At 36.4% G+C, this 23,235-nt stretch overlaps 1 protein-coding gene across 2 annotated transcripts in view; it reads left to right on the top strand.

The window, feature by feature from the left end:
- Window positions 1–23,235, top strand: part of BAZ1A (bromodomain adjacent to zinc finger domain 1A) — a 98,557-nt gene that overhangs the window by 58,705 nt on the left and 16,617 nt on the right. Inside the window, exons 13-20 of one of the 2 annotated variants that reach the window (XM_045067930.1) lie at window positions 4,681–4,776; window positions 4,904–5,128; window positions 6,498–6,663; window positions 6,922–7,035; window positions 15,534–15,658; window positions 19,173–19,769; window positions 21,586–21,749; window positions 22,463–22,617. In XM_045067930.1, coding sequence (XP_044923865.1) covers window positions 4,681–4,776; window positions 4,904–5,128; window positions 6,498–6,663; window positions 6,922–7,035; window positions 15,534–15,658; window positions 19,173–19,769; window positions 21,586–21,749; window positions 22,463–22,617 — 1,642 coding nt within the window. The remainder of the gene's footprint in view (window positions 1–4,680; window positions 4,777–4,903; window positions 5,129–6,497; window positions 6,664–6,921; window positions 7,036–15,533; window positions 15,659–19,172; window positions 19,770–21,585; window positions 21,750–22,462; window positions 22,618–23,235) is intronic. The other variant, XM_045067929.1, reaches the window with a different exon arrangement.

Genomic DNA, 23,235 nt, shown 5'->3' with positions numbered 1-23,235 from the left:
TTTGTTTAATGCATCCGATGACCTTAAAATATCTACCCTCCCCCACAATCTATCTTCCTTTTTATTCTTTTAGATTTCACTTGTGATTTAGGAGCATTATAGATGTCACTGACCAGTATCTAGTTCCAAGAGATTCTGCTAAATGGCACTGATTCTTTTTTTTTTTTTTTTTTTGCCCCCACCTAAGGAAATACTTTAATAATTGTTACCAGTACTTAAATTGAAAATACTCTGCTGATTTCATTTCAGATGTGATAGTTTGTAGATCAGAGTTAAGTAAAATTTAATTTTTTTATTTTACCAACAGTTTGACCTAGAAATTTTGCTACTTAAATTCTATGCACTTAAATATCTAAAGTCAGTATGTGGTACATATTAACATAGGATTAATTCTTGAAGAAACCCTTTTTATTTTTAAAATAGAGTGTGTTCTCTATTTTGTTTAGGACTTACCTTAATCAGAGGAATTGTTAAGCATGTATAAAAAGAGATCGATTTGGCTTCCTGAATTATACTCTCCGTGAACCTTGTCACATGAGAGATAAATGGAAGAAGCCTTATTAGAAGCCTTATTAAACAATACTTCAATGTATTGCATAAAAATTCACAATAAGAAATAACTTTTGGGAGACATTTTGTTAGCATTCTCAATACAAAAAGATGGGACATTCTTGCATTCAGATAGTATTGTTGACCTCAGATAATGTGAGCTTATTTTTTTATGCCTGGGCCCTAAAGCAACAGGATTATAATAACTACACATCTCATGTTGGTTTTCTTTTTATTTTACAGCCTGAGTTCAAACTAAATATATTCTCTAGCTTGAGTGCTAAGCACCATAGTAGTTCCCTTATCAAGGTCATTTTAATAGTGTTGTCCCATTTGTCATCAAATGACTTAGTCCATAAAATGAGACTCTACTAAAGGGAAGATAGAAGAGAAAACAATTTATAAAAGTCTAAATATTTTCTAAGATAACAAGTACCAGCACTAAAGATGAATTATCTAAGACGGAAAATGTGGCAAATAGCCATTAGATTGTCTTAATGACCAATAACATTACAGGGTGATCAAATTCTGACCTTAACATAATTTCTGACCTTAAATTTGTATTTAATACAGGATTTGAAGCGGGTGAATTTTGTAGTTTTGTACAGATGACAAAAAATGGGGTGACAAGGAAATTATATTGGAAAAATCAGCTAGTTTAAAGAAAATATATGCAACTATTGGTGTTTGTATTGCCATTGTATTTTCCTTTCATGATTGGTTTGATCTGTAATTTTTATAGCTCTAATCCTATAGACGACTAATCTATACATGCTAATGCAAGATCTACCTTTAAATGAGTATTGGTCATTAAATAAAGGTTTTAATGCTCCTTTTGAAGTTATTTATTTAAGTATTAGGGGAAAAAATGCTTTGGAGTTTTTCCAATCTTTACTTCCCTGTCCTGTCGACTACAATTTACATAGTTATTTCAGTTATAGTAAGGACCCTAGGCTATTCCCCCAGGTTATTTTACCTATGTTCTCCTATCTCCATTACAAAAAAGCTTCCCCACAGTTCTTTCTGAAAGAAAGTGACATAAGACACTATATATACTTTATTTCATTTAATGGTCATACCATCCTTATGGTATAGATAGGTATAATACATCAGTAGGTTGTTAATAATTATTTTCTGCCATTACTTAAAAAAAACTTAGGACTTAAGAAGTTTAATTAACTTGCCCATAGACATATGGCTAATAAGAAAGTGATGGGATACAGATTCAGGCAGCCTACTTGGGAGCCTCATACTGGCTATGCTATATTGCCTCATAATATGGCAAAGATTTTGAAAACTGGGATATTTGTTTCCCTAGCATTGCCTATAAAATTATCCATCTTTTTTTATATCAAATCTTGGAAATTTTGACCAAAAATGTTTTACATCTTACATTAAAAATTTTAGTTCCGGGGCACCTGGGTGGCTCAATGGGTTAAAGCCTCTGCCTTCGGCTCCGGTCATGGTCCTGGGGTCCTGGGATCGAGCCCCGCATCGGGCTCTCTGCTCAGCAGGGAGACTGCTTCTCCCTCTCTCTCTGCCTGCCTCTCTGCCTACTTGTGATCTGTCTGTCAAATAAATAAATAAAATCTTTAAAAAGAAAAAAAGAAAGAAAAAAAAGAAATACCAACCCTCCCTACCCCCAGCCCAAAATCCAAGTATAACTTTTGACTCCCCCAAAATAACTGTTAGCAGCCTACTGTTGACTGGCAGCCTTACTGATAATATAAACAGTTAAATAGCACATATTTTGTATGTTTTTATGTATTATAGGCTATATTCTTACAATAAAGTATGTTAGAGAAAAGAAGATGTTATAGAGAATACACATTTACAGTACTATATTGTAAAAAAAAAAAAAGAGAGAGAGAGAGAACCTACTTATAGGGACACCTGTGTGGCTCAGTCAGTTAAGCCTCCAGCTCTTGGTTTCAGCTCAGGTCATGATCTTAGGGTCATGAGATCAAGACCCCCATCATGCTCGTGCTGAGCATGGAGTCTCCCTTGAGATTCTTTCTCCCTCTCCCTCTGCCCCTCCCCCTGCTTGCTCTCTAAATTTCTCTCTCTTTCTCTTAAATAAATAAGTACCTAAAAAGTCTTTTTTAAAAGATCTACTTATACATGGTCCCACATGCTGTTCAAGGGCAACTGTATTCTCTTGGTATGATGTACCCAAGTGACTGTCTCTAAGCAAATCCTAGAGTAACAATACACTTTCTTGAGAGTCCTATTTGGTAGATAATTGAGTTAAATAATACATATTTTGAGGCACCTGGGTGGCTCAGTTGGTTAAGTGTCTGCCTTCGGCTCAGGTCATGATCCCAGGATCCTGGGATCAAGCTCCACATCAGGCTCCCTGCTCAGTGGGGAGCCTGCTTCTCCCTTTGCCTCTGCCTAATGCTACTGCTCATGCTCTCTTTCCCTCCCTTCCCCTCCTCTGACAAATAAATAAATAAAATTTTTTGTAAAAAAAACACATATTTTAACATGCTAGTTTACAATTAAACAATTAAAAGTAAACTGTCATTTTGTTGGTTGTCCATTTCCTAAGGCCTTTATAACTTTGTCCTAGGAAGTTAAAAGTTACTACAGATAAAATAGGTTGAATGTGGTGATTGCTGCAAAGGAAGAGGGCCAGTCCACTTTTACAGTTCTGTAACTAAGACTATTGCTAATTTTAGAGTGCCTATTAATTTTCTTTGGCTTTCCATGTAAAGTGAAAATTGAAGAAGTTTTAGCTCTAGTATTTCCCTGGTAAGAAGGAAGAGAATGTCTGTCATTTGGACTGGATTCATGGCCTGGGAGGAAAAACTTCTGCACATATGCAATGTTCAGTCAGATAACTTCTCCTGTGTAGTAGTGTTTATGCTTTAACTGCCATGAAATTGTCAATGATTGTAATCAGACATGATCCCAGAGCTGCTTTTTTCCTTTTAGTAAAGGACAGTAGTTCTGTTCTCTGAGGTTCATTTTGTCAGCTTGTGAACTTTCGGAAGGGGAACATAGTAGGAGGCTAAGGAACCACAGATGGAGTTTTGCCCAGCGATTTTCCAGCTCTAATCCATGGAGTACTGTGAGTTGTACAGGGATTCCTGGGGGCCCCTGCAGGAGATTTGGAAAGATGTCTGGTCAGGGTTATCATCTCCATATCCCACTGAACAAGGGAACTTTTATCTCTTTTGTTTGGATGCCTAAGACGTAGTTGGAAGAATTTAAAAACTGCTGATCGAGACTCACCCCTTTAAGAAGAAGGAAGCCAATTAAGTGATTTGTCTGAAGGCTGCACATCTAGAAACTAGGGGACTGGCAGTGCTGAGCCTAGAATATGTATTATCCGACTCAGTCTGAAGTTATCCCCACCATTCTGTGATATAACAACAGGTTGTCTCGTAAGCTTAAAGTTTTTTCATGGTTGACACTTTAATCTTTTTTTATCATCTATGTATTATAATTAGGAATAATTGCTTATGCTAATGCTTTATACAATTTGTGTCAGTAGATTTACTCTGTAGTCATGTTTGTAAGCCAGGCATGACTTTCAGAATTAAAGCAGTTTACTTAGAAAATGCAGGGAACTCTTCCTGTTGTGTCTTAGATTGGAGAGTTTTCAAAGTAGAAACAGGAACCTTAAATGAAGAGGATAAATCAGTGGTTAAGAGACAGAAGTTCTACCTTAAAGTTGTTTTAGTTCTTTTTCTGTGCTGGTTTTGTGATTATAACCCATACGTTATGATTCGATCTTAAAAAATTTATATAAGATTGGGGATCTTCAAAGAGATTCTGATTTTCAAAGTAGACTTTTCTAAAGTTATATTGAGCAAAGAGATTTGTTTTTAAAAGTGCACTGTACCATTTTGGGGGGAATTTATACGTGCTTCTTGTAACTTGGTAACTTGGAATTGTCTTCTGTGTTAACTAAGGAAATAAGAGTGTGCAGTACGTGTCTCGGGATTTCTAGTTGAAGGTGGACACTAGGCAGCATGTGAATGATGCTTGTTGTACCTAGCGTTGGTTCTTTTGAGGTTCCGCATGTTAAGCTTTTTGCTGTTTCTTTCATCATTTTAGAAAGGCATTATTCCCAAAGATTCCAGTTTTGATTTTCACTAGAATAAAGTATTTATTTCCTTAAAGATTTAACAGAGGCTTTGGATGAAGATGCAGACCCCACAAAATCTGCACTGTCTGCAGTTGCATCTCTGGCAGCTGCGTGGCCGCAGTTGCACCAGGGTATGTGTGGGTTTTATTTTTTTTGTTGTTTGGCTTTTTATTTTTAATTTTATAAAGGTACATTTTACATTGCTGAGGGTTTATTGCTGATATTCTAAATGACAACTTCGTCTTTTAACAACTATAGGCTGCAGTTTGAAAAGCTTGGATCTTGATAGCTGCACTCTCTCTGAAATCCTCAGACTGCACATCTTAGCTTCAGGTGCTGATGTAACGTCAGCAAATGCAAAGTACAGATATCAGAAGCGAGGAGGATTTGATGCTACAGACGACGCCTGTATGGAGCTGCGTTTGAGCAACCCCAGTCTCGTGAAGAAACTGGCAAGCACTTCAGTGTATGATTTGACACCAGGTAAGCTTTGCAAGTTGGAATCGGTATAATCTGCCCACTTCCTCCCCTCCTCTTTCTCTTTAGCCCAGAAAACTAGGTCCTGCTGAGAAATTTCAGATAGCCGTTTTAAAAGAGAAGGAGAACCATCCTTAAAAAAAATTGTTGGAAGGGGCGCCTGGGTGGCTCAGTGAGTTAAGCCTCTGCCTTTGGCTCAGGTCATGATCTCAGGGTCCTGGATTGAGCCCTGCATCGGGCTCCCTCCTTAGCAGGAAGCCTGCTTTCCCGTACCCCTCTGCCTGCCTCTCTGCCTAACTGTGCTCTATCAAATAAATAAATAAAATCTTTTAAAAAAAAAAAATTGTTGGAATACAAAGAGTGACCCCGGTGGAGACTACTCTTGATATTCATATCAGCTGTTTCTGATGTTCTTTTCTTTTTCATGTAGGTTTTCTGTTACTTTAAAAATTTGTGGTTAATCTACTAAATTTAGAAGGATAAGTAAGAATTAGCCAGAACTTTTATTTGTCAGTATATCAGAAATTTAAGGGGCGCCTGGGTGGCTCAGTGGATTAAGCCGCTGCCTTCGGCTCAGGTCATGATCTCAGTGTCCTGGGATCGAGCCCCGCATCGGGCTCTTTGCTCAGCGGGAGCCTGCTTCCTCCTCTCTCTCTGCCTGACTCTCCGCCTACTTGTGATCTTTCTCTCTGTCAAATAAATTAATAAAATCTTTAAAAAAAAAAAAAAAAAAAAAAAAGAAATTTAAGCTGTAGCTGCTAAATTCTAACATTTGCTTGAACAGTGTTTGAGGTATGAAAAAGGGTATATAAAATTAAGATGAAGTTACTTTTCACTTCCTTTTTTGGATAAAAAATTACAATGCACAAATACATAGAGTTTAATTTAATATACTTATTTAAGAGAACATATAATAAATATATAATAAATATAATAAAAGTAGAGTGCCTTCATTCCTAACATTCACATAGTTATTATACTTTGTAGTAGTGTTTTTGTGCAGTATTTTCAGAGTACCGATTTGCCTGTCGCCCTTTTATAATTCACATGGTAATAATTTAGTTTTTAATTTGAACTTCCTATGTGAGCCTAAATATTAAAACTTGAAAAAAATTCTTTGTCATTAGAAAGTTTTTTATGTCTGTTTAATTGGTCTATATGGTAATTATTTGTATTTGAAATACCTTGTATGTCATGTATCTGTTAATTTGGATTCAGAGGTGCTTTTTCTGAAAACATGCCATTGGCATGTTTGGTCCAGAGACTTTTTTCTATTCTTTATTAAGCTTTTTCACATTGAGCCACAAATTAAGATTTCTCAAACAATTCCTTTTTGCCATTGATGATACAGAAGTTATTTACCCACTTTTGACAGGAGAAAAAATGAAGATACTTCATGCTCTCTGTGGGAAACTACTGACCCTAGTTTCTACTAGGGATTTCATTGAAGATTATGTTGATATATTACGACAGGCAAAGCAGGAGTTCCGGGAGTTAAAAGCAGAACAACATCGGAAAGAGAGGGAAGAAGCAGCTGCTAGGTAAAAGATAATTATAGTTAGTTATGCTAATGAAGGCTGTTTATTTCTTTGCATCTAAAATGATATTTCACGTTGAACTGTAATGCGATACTGGCTCACACTGATGTTCGGTGGCTTAACTGTTATAAATGAATTACTACACGGTAATTTGTGATAACATTTAGAGCACTTCTATAATTTTATGATTAAAACAATATGCTGAAAGTTAAAAGTTTATCTCCCATCAAATAGACTATAATATTTTATGTTAACTTTCAGAATTCGTAAAAGGAAGGAAGAAAAACTGAAGGAACAAGAACAAAAAATGAAAGAGAAACAAGAGAAACTGAAGGAAGATGAGCTGAGAAACTCAGCTGCAGATACATCTGTTGGGTATGGTTTGAATTACAGTGCTCACTGGGCTTTACATAAAGAATAAAAATCAGCACCTTAACCTCTAAAATGCTTTTCAGAAGTTCTAAAAACAAGTTTTCTAGTTTTTTGTTTATAGGTACATAATAATTATACCAGTGGACCTATGAAATTTACATATATATATATACAGTTCTCAAGTATACATGTGTTATGTTAAAAAATACTTTCAGGGAATCTAGAATTGATTTTCTCATAAAATTAATGTTGTAAATGATAATTGCCCAGAAAGCCTTCAATAGGCTATTTTTAACCAGTAGTACATTTCTAGCATTAATAGTGGCAACTCCCTCACTCCACCACAACTACCACCACCATCACAGTTGTACAGTGTATTTCCCAAAGTTCCTCTGACTTTATTGAGGAACAGGGTTGAAATTGGAGGTTTTAGTAGATGGTACAGGGAGAAGGTAGAAGCACCTTAAGTAATTTAGTGACTTAAGTACTCTTGGCATTTGAAAATATTTGGGACAAAAATTGGCTATGAAGACAAGTGGGAATTTTTGCATATTGTAGAGGGCAAACTCTGTTCAAATTTTGCAAAAATAATTTTTTTATGAAATATGCAAAGGAAGGTTTTAAAATCTCAGTATTCTGAAATTCGTATATTGACTCTTAGTTAAACATGCACATAAAAATGCCTATTAGTCTTAGAGTCATAGGTCAAAAACTTGTAACAGCTGTATTTTATATGCCCATCAACAGTACTTTAAGAAATGGAATTTGGATACTTTGGAAAAGTTCATCTGATACCTAAAGCACAAGCAGTCAAAGAAAAAAAAAATAGATAATTGGGTTTCTTCAAAATTAAAAACTTTTGTGCTTCAACGAACACTGTCAAGAAAGTAAAAAGGCAACACAGTGAATGGGAAAAAATATTTGCAAATCATGTATCTAATAACGGTTTAATATCCAGTATATATAACAATTCCTATAAGTCAACAATAAAAGAACAACCCAATTAAAAAATGGGTAAAGGATTTTAATAGGCATCTCTCCAAAGAAAATAGATATACAAGAAGCATTGAAAAGACATTCAGCATCACTAGTCATTAGGGAAATGCACATTGAAATCACAATGAGATACTACTTCACATTCCCTAGGATGGCTGTAATCCAGTTAAGAGACTATAAGAAGTACTGGTGAGAATGTGGAGAAATTGGAACTCTCTTGCACTGCGGGTAGAGATATAAAATGGTGCAGCTGCTTTGGATAAATTTGGCAGTGTCTCAGACAGTTGAACCATTTGCTACCGTATGACCCAGCAGTTTCACTCCTAGGTGTATACTGAAGAGAATTAAGAGCAAATGTTCACGCATAAATGTATATACAAAAGTTCACAGCATCATTATTCTTAATAGCCAAAGAAGTAATAACCGAAATGTCCAACAGTTGATGAATGGATAAATAAAACGTTGTATTTCTTTGGTGCTATACCCATACAGCCCAATGTTGTTCAGCAATAAAAAGAAATAGAATTCTCATATATGCTACAGTGTGGATAAACTTTGAAAACATTATGCTGATTAAAAGAAGTTAGTTACATTTTGTTGTCTGATTGCTGAGGCTAGGACCTCTAGTACGATGTTGAATAGCAGTGGTGATAATGGACATCCCTGCCGTGTTCCTGACCTTAGCGGAAAAGCTTTCAGTTTTTCTCCATTGAGAATGATATTTGCGGTGGGTTTTTCATAGATGGTTTTGATGATATTGAGGTATGTGCCCTCTATCCCTACACTTTGAAGAGTTTTGATCAGGAAGGGATGTTGTACTTTGTCAAATGCTTTTTCAGCATCTATTGAGAGTATCATATGGTTCTTGTTCTTTCTTTTATTGATGTGTTGTATCACATTGACTGATTTGCGGATGTCGAACCAACCTTGCAGCCCTGGAATAAATCCCACTTGGTCGTGGTGAATAATCTTTTTAATGTACTGTTGAATCCTATTGGCTAGTATTTTGTTGAGTATTTTCGCATCTGTGTTCATCAAGGATATCGGTCTATAGCTCTCTCTTTTTTGGTGGGATCCTTGTCTGGTTTTGGGATCAAGGTGATGCTGGCCTCATAAAATGAGTTTGGAAGTTTTCCTTCCATTTCTATTTTTTGGAACAGTTTCAGGAGAATAGGAATTAGTTCTTCTTTAAATGTTTGGTAGAATTCCCCCGGGAAGCCGTCTGGCCCTGGGCTTTTGTTTGTTTGGAGATTTTTAATGACTGTTTCAATCTCCTTACTGGTTATGGGTCTGTTCAGGCTTTCTATTTCTTCCTGGTTCAGTTGTGGTAGTTTATATGTTTCTCTAGGATGCATCCATTTCTTCCAGATTATCAAATTTATTGCCGTAGAGTTGCTCATAGTATGTTCTTATAATAGTTTGTATTTCTTTGGTGTTAGTTGTGTGATCTCTCCTCTTTCATTCATGATTTTATTTATTTGGGTCCTTTCTCTTTTCTTTTTGATAAGTCGGGCCAGGGGTTTATCAATTTTATTTCCCTTTCAAAGAACCAGCTCCTAGTTTCGTTGATTTGTTCTATTGTTTTTTTTTGTTTCTATTTCATTGATTTCTGCTCTGATCTTTATGATTTCTCTTCTCCTGCTGGGCTTAGGGTTTCTTTCTTGTTCTTTCTCCAGCTCCTTTAGGTGTAGGGTTAGGTTGTGTACCTGAGACCTTTCTTGTTTCTTGAGAAAGGCTTGTACCGCTATATATTTTCCTCTCAGGACTGCCTTTGTTGTGTCCCACAGATTTTGAACCGTTGTATTTTCATTATCATTTGTTTCCATGATTTTTTTCAATTCTTCTTTAATTTCCCGGTTGACCCATTCATTCTTTAGAAGGATACTGTTTAGTCTCCATGTATTTGGGTTCTTTCCAAACTTCCTTTTGTGGTTGAGTTCTAGCTTTAGAGCATTGTGGTCTGAAAATATGCAGGGAATGATCCCAATCTTTTGATACCGGTTGAGTCCTGATTTAGGACCCAGGATGTGATCTATTCTGGAGAATGTTCCATGTGCACTAGAGAAGAATGTGTATTCTGTTGCTTTTTGGATGAAATATTCTGAATATATCTGTGATGTCCATCTGGTCCAGTGTGTCATTTAAGGCCTTTATTTCCTTGCTGATCTTTTGCTTGGATGACCTGTCCATTTCAGTGAGGGGAGTGTTAAAGTCCCCTACTATTATTGTATTATTGTTGATGTGTTTCTTTGATTTTGTTATTAATTGGTTTATATAGTTGGCTGCTCCCACATTGGGGGCATAGATATTTAAAATTGTTAAATCTTCTTGTTGGACAGACCCTTTGAGTATGATATAGTGTCCTTCCTCATCTCTTATTATAGTCTTTGGCTTAAAATCTAATTGATCTGATATAAGGATTGCCACTCCTGCTTTCTTCTGATGTCCATTGGCATGGTAAATTCTTTTCCACCCCCTCACTTTAAATCTGGAGGTGTCTTCGGGCTTAAAATGTGTTTCTTGGAGGCAACATATAGATGGGTTTTGTTTTTTTTTATCCATTCTGATACCCTGTGTCTTTTGACAGGGGCATTTAGCCCATTCACATTCAGGGTAACTATTGAGAGATATGAATTTAGTGCCATTGTATTGCCTGTAAGGTGACTGTTACTGTATATGGTCTCTGTTCCTTTCTGATCTACCACTTGTAGGCTCTCTCTTTGCTTAGAGGACCCCTTTCAATATTTCCTGTAGAGCTGGTTTGGTATTTGCAAATTCTTTCAGTTGTTGTTTGTCCTGGAAGCTTTTAATCTCTCCTTCTATTTTCAATGATAGCCTAGCTGGATATAGTATTCTTGGCTGCATGTTTTTCTCGTTTAGTGCTCTGAAAATATCATGCCAGCTCTTTCTGGCCTGCCAGGTCTCTGTGGACAAGTCAGCTGCCAATCTAATATTTTTACCATTGTAAGTTACAGACTTCTTTTCCCGGGCTGCTTTCAGGATATTCTCTTTGTCACTGAGACTTGTAAATTTTACTATTAGGTGACGGGGTGTGGGCCTATTCTTATTGATTTTGAGGGGCATTCTCTGAACCTCCTGAATTTTGATGCTCGTTCCCTTTGCCATATTGGGGAAATTCTCCCCAATAATTCTCTCCAGTATACCTTCTGCTCCCCTCTCACTTTCTTCTTCTTCTGGAATCCCAATTATTCTAATGTTGTTTCGTCTTATGGTGTCACTTATCTCTCGAATTCTCCCCTCGTGGTCCAGTAGCTGTTTGTCCCTCTTTTGCTCAGCTTCTTTATTCTCTGTCATTTGGTCTTCTATATCACTAATCTCTTTCTTCTGCCTCATTTATCCTAGCAGTTAGAGCCTCCATTTTTGATTGCACCTCATTAATAGCTTTTTTGATTTCACCTTGGTTAGATTTTAGTTCTTTTATTTCTCCAGAAAGGGCTTTTATATCTCTCGAGAGGGTTTCTCTAATATCTTCCATGCCTTTTTTGAGCCCGGCTAGAACCTTGAGAATTGTCATTCTGAACTCTAGATCTGACATATTACCGATGTCTGTATTGATTAGGTCCCTAGCCTTCGGTACTGCCTCTTGTTCTTTTTTTTGTGTTGAATTTTTACGTCTTGTCATTTTGTCCAAATAAGAGTAAATGAAGGGGCAAGTAAAATACTAAAAGGGTGGCAACAACCCCAGGAAAATATGCTTTAACCAAATTAGAAGAGATCCAAAATTGTGAGTGGGGGGAAAGGGGATAAAAAGAGGTTCAAAAAGGAAGAAAGAAAAGAAAAAAAAAAAAAGAAAAGAAAAGAAAAGAATTTTTTAAAAAAAGAAAACACCTAAGAAAAATGTAAAAATATATATATATATATATTAGATAAACTAGTAAAAAATCGTTAAAAAAGAAAAAGGTAACAGTTAAAAAAAAATTTTACCCGAAGGCGAGAAAAAAAAAAAAAATGAAAAAGAAAAAATTAAATTAACTGCAAGACTAAAAAAAAATCACCGAAAAAAAGCCATGAGTTCCGTGCTTGGCTTTCAAAAGGAAATTAAAGGCATCCAAATCGGCAAAGAAGAAGTCAAATTATCACTCTTCGCAGATGATATGATACTATATGTGGAAAACCCAAAAGACTCCACTCCAAAACTGCTAGAACTTATACAGGAATTCAGTAAAGTGTCAGGATATAAAATCAATGCACAGAAATCAGTTGCATTTCTCTACACCAACAGCAAGACAGAAGAAAGAGATATTAAGGAGTCAATCCCATTTACAATTGCATCCAAAACCATAAGATACCTAGGAATAAACCTAACCAAAGAGACACAGAATCTATACTCAGAAAACTATAAAGTACTCATGAAAGAAATTGAGGAAGACACAAAGAAATGGAAAAATGTTCCATGCTCCTGGATTGGAAGAATAAATATTGTGAAAATGTCTATGCTACCTAAAGCAATCTACACATTTAATGCAATTCCTATCAAAGTGCCATCCATCTTTTTCAAAGAAATGGAACAAATAATGCTAAAATTTATTTGGAACCAGAAAAGACCTCGAATAGCCAAAGGGATATTGAAAAAGAAAGCCAACGTTGGTGGCATCACAATTCCGGACTTCAAGCTCTATTACAAAGCTGTCATCATCAAGACAGCATGGTACTGGCACAAAAACAGACACATAGATCAATGGAACAGAATAGAGAGCCCAGAAATAGACCCTCAAATCTATGGTCATCTAATCTTCGACAAAGCAGGAAAGAATGTCCAATGGAAAAAAGACAGCCTTTTCAATAAATGGTGCTGGGAAAATTGGACAGCCACATGCAGAAAAATGAAATTGGACCATTTCCTTACACCACACACAAAAATAGACTCAAAATGGATGAAGGACCTCAATGTACGAAAGGAATCCATCAAAATCCTTGAGGAGAACACGGGCAGCAACCTCTTCGACCTCTGCCGCAGCAACATCTTCCTAGGAACAACGCAAAAGGCAAGGGAAGCAAGGGAAAAATGAACTACTGGGATTTCATCAAGATCAAAAGCTTTTGCACAGCAAAGGAAACAGTTAACAAAATCAAAAGACAACTGACAGAATGGGAGAAGATATTTGCAAACGACATATCAGATAAAGGACTAGTGTCCAGAATCTATAAAGAACTTAGCAAACTCAACATCCAAAGAACAAATAATCCAATCAAGAAATGGGCAGAGGACATGAACAGACATTTCTGCAAAGAAGACATCCAGATGGCCAACAGACACATGAAAAAGTGCTCCATATCACTCGGCATCAGGGAAATACAAATCAAAACCACAATGAGATATCACCTCACACCAGTCAGAATGGCTAAAATCAACAAGTCAGGAAATGACAGATGCTGGCGAGGATGTGGAGAAAGGGGAACCCTCCTACACTGTTGGTGGGAATGCAAGCTGGTGCAGCCACTCTGGAAAACAGCATGGGGATTCCTCAAAATGTTGAAAATAGAACTGCCCTATGACCCAGCAATTGCACTATTGGGTATTTACCCTAAAGATACAAATGTAGTGATCCAAAGGGACACATGCACCCGAATGTTTATAGCAGCAATGTCCACTATAGCCAAACTATGGAAAGAACCCAGATGTCCATCAACAGATGAATGGATCAAGAAGATGTGGTATATATACACAATGGAATACTATGCAGCCATCAAAAGAAATGAAATCTTGCCATTTGCAACAACATGGATGGAACTAGAGCGTATCATGCTAAGCGAAATAAGTCAAGCAGAGAAAGACAACTATCATATGATCTCCCTGATATGAGGAAGTGGTGATGCAACATGGAGGCTTAAGTGGGGAATAAATGAAACAAGATGGGATTGGGAGGGAGACAAACCATAAGTGACTCTTAATCTCACAAAACAAACTGAGGGTTGCCGGGGGGAGGGGGTTTGGGAGAAGGGGGTGGGATTATGGACATTGGGGAGGGTATGTGATTTGGTGTGTGCTGTGAAGTGTGTAAACCTGGTGATTCACAGACCTGTACCCCTGGGGATAAAAATATATGTTTATAAAAAATAAAAAATTTAAAAAAAAAAAAAAAGAAGTTAGTTACAAAAGGCCATGTGTTGTATGATTCCATTTATATAAAAAGTCCAGAATGGGCAAATCTACAGCAAAAAGTAAATGAGTGGTTTCCAAGGAAGTAGGGAAGAGGAAATGGAAAGTGACTACTAATGGCTACTACAGAGGTTTTCTTTGGGATAATGAAACTGTTCTGGAATTAGATAGGGGTAATGACTGCACAACCTTGTGAATATACTAAAAACCACTGAATTTGTACACTTTAAAATGGTGATTTTAGGATATGTGAGTTACAACTCCATATTCTTTTTGTATTTTATAAACCTTTTCAGGTTCTATTTAAATATAATTGACTTCTAACATTGTACTAATCATTTTGGGTATATAACATAATGATGTGATATATGCATATGTTGTGAAATAATTACTACAATAAGTTTGGTTACTCTTCATTACCTCCTGTAGTTAAAGATTTTTTCCTTGTAATCTTTTCATTTTGGAAAAAAAGGAAAATAAGCATATTATAGATTCTACCATTTCTTTCTTTTTTTTTTTTTTTAAATCCTCATCTAGCCTCACTCATTTATATTATCTCTCTGGCTCCTAAACATATTAGAGTTTGCAAACCTCTGGATAAAGAACATAAGTGGTGGAGCTTATTTCAAGGTGCATACAGTTTTAGTTTTAATTTGGACAGTGTAGTGGATTAGATGAAACATCTGATGTGTTCATTCAGCCTACTCTTCTCTACTATTTGTCTATTTTCTACTCAGCAAACCATCACCTCCCAGCCAAGCTACCTGGGCTGTTACAGTGGCGTCTTGTCTCCCCCCATCTACTTTCTCTCCCAGATCATCTTCCACATAGCAACCAAAGTGCTTTCCAATCCTATCATTTCCCTTTTCTAAACTCTTCTACTTTTTATCCCCATTGCTTTTTAAGTAATGCCCTACAAAGCCTTTTGTATGTATGATCTAACCCTACCTTTTTCTCATCCATATCTTGGATTACTTCTTTTTGTTTTATATTTTTCTCAAAATGATAAGCTCCTTCCTTTTCTCTTCAGTTCAGAGCCTTTGCATGTTACCCCCTCTGCTTACCCCCTCTTCTAGCAGATTTCTTCTTACCTGCCACCTTACCCCTCTCTAGTCTCTCTAGTCTCAAAGTTTAAATGTCACTTTTTTCTTGATCCTTGAGAAGCTTTCATAGCAACTTGAATTTCTCATTTTTAATACTTATTACATGTTTTAATTTTTTAATTGTGTTATTATCTGTTATCTCTCTGAGAATATAAACTCTATGTCATTTTGTCCACTACTTCCTAAACATAATGGCTAGCACTTCATAGGCAGGCAATAAATATCTCATGAATAGAATTATATGTTCATTAATGAAAATAATCTTTGTTTTTTTCCTTAAGAGAGGAAGAAAGGGAAGATTTTGATACTAGCACTGAGAGCAAAGAAATAGAGCAAAAGGAACTTGATCAAGACACAGTCACTGAAGATGAAGATGACCCAGGATCACATAAAAGAGGCAGAAGAGGTAATAGAGAAGTTTCTTGGGGGCTTGCTTGCTTGTTTTTAATTTATAAGGAACTTTATAATTTAGCTATCCTGAAATATGTATGAGATTACTTCATTTGTAATTCCAAGGTGTATTTGCTTTTTAAATGCCCGCCTCATAGCTGTGGTAAGTTTTTTAAATGGTGACCGTTTTCTTAAATGGTTTTAGAAGTTACATTCAGTCTTTATTTTCATGTCATTTATACTTGAGGGAGGAGCGACAATATTCATATTGTTTTAATAGGTCAGTTTCTCATAACTTCAACTTTTGGGGGCGCCTGGGTGGCTCAGTGGGTTAAGCCGCTGCCTTTGGCTCAGGTCATGATCTCGGGGTCCTGGGATCGAGTCCCGCATCAGGCTCTCTGCTCAGCAGGGAGCCTGCTTCCTCCTCTCTCTCTCTCTGCCTGCCTCTCTGCCTACTTTGTGACCTCTCTCTCTGTCAAATAAATAAATAAATAATCTTTAAAAAAAATTTAAAATAAAAAATAACTTCAACTTTTGGTTAGCAAATTTTGTGGAGTTTTTTTATTTACTATTTTATACTAGGCCAAATAGAAATTTTTATTCTACAGCATACTCAGCATGCATTAGGTGCCATTTAGCTGCTAGAAATACAAAGGTCAGGAATGCTTATAATTGGTACCATATGGCTGAGAATGAAAATCAGCTACCTTAGAATAATTGCATGAATTGCTCGATCAAAGGGAATATATTTTTTAAAAGTTGTTGATACAAATTACTTCTGAGGATCTTTAACCATCTTCATTTGACAACTATTGAAGATTTTTAACTTTATTCTGTGCCTATAATTTCATATCTTTTTTCTACTTTATTTGCTAAGTAGTTATTATAAGTAGACAAAAAATTTATATCATTGAGGCTACATTTTCTGATTATAATGCAATTGATTTAGAAATCCAAACCAAAAGGCCTCATTTGATTCATTTTAAGACACACTGCTAAATAATAGGTCAAAGTAGAAACCATAAATGGAAACTAGAAAATATTTAATACTAATCTATACTAAAAAAAACTAATCAGTATTGTTCACTAACACTTGTTGGATACTCCCTCTGCTTAGAGGAAAATTTCTAGTTTTATTACATATTGGGAAAGAAGAAAGGCAAATTGAGCTAGTCATTCATTTAAGAAGTTAGAGGTAGAAAACAGAATAATCCCTCCAGATGAAAGGAAACAAAAGGTACAAGTAGAAATTAATAGGAAATAATAGAATAGCAAAGCCAAAAATTTGTTCTTTGGAAAAAATACAAACTAGACAAATCTTTCTTGAAACTGATTTGGGAGGGGTGTTCACATAAGGTGAAGACTCAAAAGGGAAGCAATGTAACTACAGATTAAGTAGAAATTTAAAGATAAGGGGATAGCATATATAGTTTTATATATATATAGCATATATAAGTTTTATCCTTACTTTGAAAGTGGAGGCAAAAAATAAACAAAATCCTAGAAAATACACATTATAAAAATGGATTCATGAGAAAATGTATAATGTGTATGGTCCTAAATCATTAAATCTTGAATCAGTGTTAAAAAATCTTTCTAGAGGGGTGCCTGGGTGGCTCAATGGGTTAACGCTTCTGCCTTCAGCTTGGGTCATGATCCCAGGGTCCTGGTATCGAGTCCCACATAGGGCTCTCTGCTCAGCGGGTGGGTCGGTTGGGGGGCTGCTGCCCTCTCTCTCTCTGTCTGCCTCTCTGCCTACTTGTGATCTCTTCCTGTCAAATAAATAAATAAATAAAAATCTATTTTAAAAAAAAAAGCCTTTCTAGAGGGGCGCCTGGGTGGCTCTGTCTGCTAAGTTTCCAACTCTTGGTTTTGGCTCACGTCATGAGATTTAGCCCTGCGTTGGGCTCCTCTGCACATTGGCCGTGGAGCCTGCTTTCTCCCTCTCTCCCTCTGCCCATCCCCTGATCTGCCCCCCAACCATTCTCTCTCTGAATAAAATAAATCTTCCTATAGCAGAAACTTTAGTCCTAGACAACTTTATAGGTGAATTTTCCCAAATTTTCAAGATTTTATTTACTTATTTATTTATTCATGAGAGCCAGAGAGAGAGGCAGAGGGAGAAGCAGGCTTCCCTGCAGAGCAGGGAACCCGATGCAGGACTTGATCCCAGGACGCTGCTATCATGACCTGAGTCTAAGACAGCTAATGGACTGAGACATCCAGGTACCCTAATTTTCCCAAATTTTAAAGCAGCAGATAGTTCTAATCTTATACAGACCCTTTCAAACAAAAGAGATCTATGCAATCTGACAGTGATTGAAACAGGAGAAGTTTACTTCAACACGCCACACAAGGCCAGGTAGGCCTCCAGGAATCCAGGCTCTTCCTGCCTTGTTCATACTGCCATCCTTACGGTTTTGCTGCCATCCTCCTGTTCCAAAATGATTTATCCCAGAGGTTACATATAACGCTCTACTTCCATCTCTGATCAGAAGTTTCTCATAGCTATACCTCCCGGGGAGACATTTCCTTTTGGGAAATGCCCTACTTTTGAATTGCTAGGTACCCAACTAAGCATTAGGGGTTCTGTTACTTTAAATCAGTGGTTAGTAAACTAGCCGATTGGCCAAATCTGCCCTGCCAGTTTTTATATAATCTAACTAAACTGGTTTTGACATTTTTAAATTTTTAAATAGTTGGGGGAAAAGAATGATATTTTATAATATGAAAATGATATGAAATTTGGATTTCAGTGACCATAGTTTTAATTGAACCCAGCCACGGTTGTTCATTTACATATGGTCTATGGCTCTTTCATGCCTACAGTGGCGCAATTGAGCAGCTGTGACAGAAACCATATGGCCCACAAAGCCTAAAAATATTTACTAGCTAGCCCGTTATAATAGTTAGTTTGCGTACTCCTGCCTTAGAGAAAGGACCAAACGTATGTTGCAGTGTTGCCTCACTCTCTGGTATAGAGATTGCAGTTTAAAGTGTGTCCCTCATATTTATTGTACCAGTTTCTTATCAGCATAGCATATTAGTCTGTTCAGGCTGCCATAATAAAAAAAACAAAAAACAAAACAAAACAAACGCCGACTAGGTGGCTTAAACAACAGAAATGTATTTTTTCACAGTTCTGGAGGCTGGAAGTGAAAGATCAAGGTACCAGCAGGGTTGATTTCTGGTGAGGTGTCTTCTGGCTCGCTATAACCCTTTCTCACTGTGTCCTCACACAACCTCTCTTCTGTGCCCACAAGTAAACAGAATGAGCATTCTGGTCTCTTTCTCTTCTTAAAAGAACACGAGTCCTGAATTAGGGTCCCACTCTTTGAACTCACTTGACCTTAAAATCTCCTCAAGGGCCCTGTCTCCCAATATGTCACACTGGGGTTTAGGATTTCAACCTATGAATTTTGGGGGCATTCAGTTTGGTCCATAATACTTAGTAACTTGGGATATTTTTGGATATTTTTCTGATGAAAATTTAAAATATGATGGGTGATGGTCAAATGTTTAAACCATAGGGAAAAGGCGACAAAATGGATTTAAAGAATTTATAAGACAAGAAGAAGTCAGCTGTGTAACAAGAGAGCCTCTTACTGCTGATGAGGAAGAAGCTTTAAAACAGGAACATCAACGGAAAGAGAAAGAGCTCTTGGAAAAAATCCAAAGTGCCATAGCATGTACCAATATCTTTCCCTTGGGCCGAGACCGCATGTATAGGCGATATTGGATTTTCCCTTCTATTCCTGGATTATTTATTGAAGAGGATTATTCCGGTCTCACTGAAGACATGCTGTTGCCTAGACCTTCATCATTTCAGAATAGTGTACAGTCTCAAGATCCTCAGGTATCCACTAAAACTGGAGAGTCTTTGATGTCTGAATCTACCTCCAACATTGACCAGGGTCCATGTGATGATTCTATGCAGCTGCCAAAACCAGTGCATAAGCCAAATCGGTGGTGCTTTTACAGTTCTTGTGAACAACTAGACCAGCTCATTGAAGCTCTTAATTCTAGAGGACATAGAGAAAGTGCCTTAAAAGAAACTTTGTTGCAAGAGAAGAGCAGAATATGTGCCCAGCTAGCCCATTTTTCTGAAGAGAAATTTCATTTTTCAGGTAAATTTTCATTGAAAACTGTTTCTTTCTTTCTCCCCATAATCTCCGGTTCAGGTTTAAACATCTGTCAAAGTCTTGGAGCTATATTTAAAACACCTCCTCTTTCGCTTGGACCGTGCTCTCAGTTTTCAAGTTAGAGAATATTTACCAGTTAGAGGAACAAGGTTCTCTAGATTTATTTCACTGGGTTCCATTTGGATTATGAGGAAAGGCAGTGCACAAAGATCCATACTCTTCCTGATCTCATTCTCTGATCAGTAGACCCAATAACCAAGGCACTAAGGATAACCTTATTTTAGGCATTTGATAGGATAGTGAGAGTGCGGTCACTGAGGGTTTTCGCTAAGGGTTTAGGGACAGGTTCCTTTAGTGATCACTTCTTTGGAGATTGGCTGCAAGGGCAGATCAGGCAGCAGCAGCTCCTATATGATGGCCGGTTCATTAATAACAGATACGAGAAAGCAGTAAGGCATTTTCGGGTATAAGTTTTCATTATTTCATTATAAACGAGATTCTCTAGGTAAAGAACTCTTAAATTTAGGGACATATTGTCATGACTACTTTAGTTCTCTTGGGAGGGAGACAAACCATAAGTGACTCTTAATCTCACAAAACAAACTGAGGGTTGCTGGGGGGAGGAGGGTTGGGAGATGGGGTGGGGTTATGGACATTGGGGAGGGTATGTGCTTTGGTGAGTGCTGTGAAGTGTGTAAACCTAGCGATTCACAGACCTGTACCCTTGGGGATAAAAATATATGTTTATAAAAAATTTAAAAAAATTTTTAAAAAAAGTATAGATCACAATTCTTTAACAGCGTTATTGAGTTAAGTTCATACACCATACAATTCACACATTTGGAGTGTACAGTTCAGTGGTTTTCATTATATACAGATGTGCAGCCATCAAACAATTGTAGAACATTTTTATCACCTCAAAAAGAAACCCCAAATTTGTTTTCTGTCTCTGTAAATTTCCTTGTCTGAACATTCTGTATGAATGTGATCATATAGTACATGGTCTTTTGTGACTTTCACTTAGCATAATGTTTTCAAGGTGCATCCAAGTTGCAGCACATGTCAGTACTTCATACCTTTTTATAACCAAATAATGCTCCATTCTATAAATATATAACACATTTTATTTAACCATATGTTAGTTGATGGATATTATTGCTTTTGTTTCCATATCTTGGCAGTTATGAATAATGCTGCTGTCAACATTTATGTACAGGTGTTTGTCTCAACATAAGTTTTCATTTCTCTTGGGTGTATATCTAAGAGTGAAATTACTGGGTCATATGATAATTCTGCATAATCACTTGAACGGCCATACTGTTCTCCAAAGCAACTGCACCGTTCTGTATTCCTGCCAGTAGTGTCTGAGGGTTAGAATTTTTCCACGTCCTTGACAACACTTGTTATTGATGATTTTTAGATTCCAGCCATTTTAGAGGTATGAAGTGGTACTTTATTTTGGTTTTTATGTGAATTTTCCTAAAGACTCATAATGTCGAGCATCCTTTCATGGTCTTATTGGCTGTTTGTATGTCTTCCTTAAAAGTCTATTCATATTCATTCATTGCCTGTTCTTATAGGAATGTCTTTTTATTGAGTTGTAAGAGTTCTTCAGATATTCTAGACATGAATTCCTTATCAGATACTTGATGTGCAAACATTTCCACTACCCCCTATTTTTTGCACTTGAGGATTTATTAAGTGTTTTTATATCAGTTATCTCACTATCATAGCCATCACATTGGGGACATTATATTTTTTAGTAAGAAAATCATAATAAAGGTATTGATAACTATTTCAGACAAACCTCAAACTGATAGCAAACCAACCTATAGTCGGGGAAGGTCTTCCACTGCATATGATTCAGCTCAGATGTCTGCAGAAAGACAGCTTGAATTGAGGCTGAGAGATTTTCTTTTGGATATTGAAGACAGAATCTACCAAGGAACATTAGGAGCAATCAAGGTTTGTACCTGTTCCCATTTTTGGTTTACCTAATTACCAAAGTTTTGGTCATATTTGTTTATTTATTTGGTATAGGCAAGGCATGTGTGTTTTGAATAAATACATGGGAGTGCTATATTTTTTTGTGAAAATTAAGTTTGTCCCCTGTATCAAAATACTTATATATGGGTAGAGATCTTCCTTAAACATACTCTATGGCTATCTGCTTTCTTAAACAGAATTTATAGAATGTAATTGACCTTTTTAATACTAATTTTTAGTATTTTTTAAGTATCTGTTTTATGGTATTTTCATCCGAGATATTAAAATGTGTAAGGATATTTTCTTCTTCCTTGACTAGCTCCTGCCTGCTCTGCTGAGTCTGGTTTGTTTATTGGTTTCTTTGTTACCTTTTTAAAATCTGTAAGTAATTCATGCTTGATATGTGTGTTCTATTCATTCCTTTGCTATCATCTGTCACTTTTTTGCTACTCTCAGGTGACCAATCTAAGAATTGTTTATGATTTCCCTATATAAAGAGTGAGGTGCTAAAGCTTCCATCTATGAATGATACATATTTCATTTTGGCCACTTAGTAACCGTTTAGATCCCTTTTTGATTTACAATCTGTTCTAGAATATTCATGAATTTTTCATATGTACATATGAATCTCATACTTCTTAGGAACCACATATGCCATTTTTCCAGGTTGGTAAATTTGGGTTTTGTTACAGGTTACAGATCGACACATCTGGAGATCAGCATTAGAGAGTGGACGGTATGAGCTGTTAAGTGAGGAAAACAAGGAAAATGGGATCATTAAGACTGTGAATGAAGACGTAGAAGAGATGGAAATTGATGAGCAAGCGAAGGTCATAGTAAAAGACAGGTACAAAGGGATATTTCTAAAGTAACGGTCTCATTTCCTTGCCACTTCAGTTATGTGGTTCTTTTCAGTAAATGTTTCTTTCTCTTTAAAAAATTGTTTTAAAAATCTTACCATGTGGACTTTTAATATTTGTAACCACTGAAATGAACATTTTCCTCAACCTCAGGCTCTCTTTTACTTTACTTTGTGCTAATGCAGCCAAAAGACAGCTAGTTAAGATAATGGTAATTTCTCAAGTTCAAAAAAGAAAAATCTTTGAACTTAAGGTTTTAAAGTAACTTTATTCTATCCATTTTCTTTTCTGTAGGATAATAGTAAATTGTGGTAGGCTTAAATATTTTATGAATTATTAATCAGAACCTGTGTCTTTATAGCGATAGACAGATACTTTTACTTTCAGAATTATTTTTGCGTAACCCCTCTTAAAAAGAGTTTATTATCTGGAAAGAAAAGAAGATACGACCCTAGGAGGGAAGATGTACTGAAGGCTTTGAGCGGATAGGTTTGTACATGTAAATGATCATTTTAGCTGCAGCATGGAGATTTATTGCAAAGGGAATAAGACGGGAGGCTAAGGAACTGAAGAGGCAGCTATCAGTGTCCCAACCAGTAAAAGTT

The sequence above is a fragment of the Mustela putorius genome, unplaced genomic scaffold (assembly GCF_011764305.1).
Source record: "Mustela putorius furo isolate JIRA1106 unplaced genomic scaffold, ASM1176430v1.1 tig00003898_pilon_pilon_pilon, whole genome shotgun sequence".
Lineage (NCBI taxonomy): Eukaryota > Metazoa > Chordata > Mammalia > Carnivora > Mustelidae > Mustela > Mustela putorius.
Note: the sequence above shows the minus strand (reverse complement) of the source record. Positions and strands in the feature narration are given on the sequence as shown.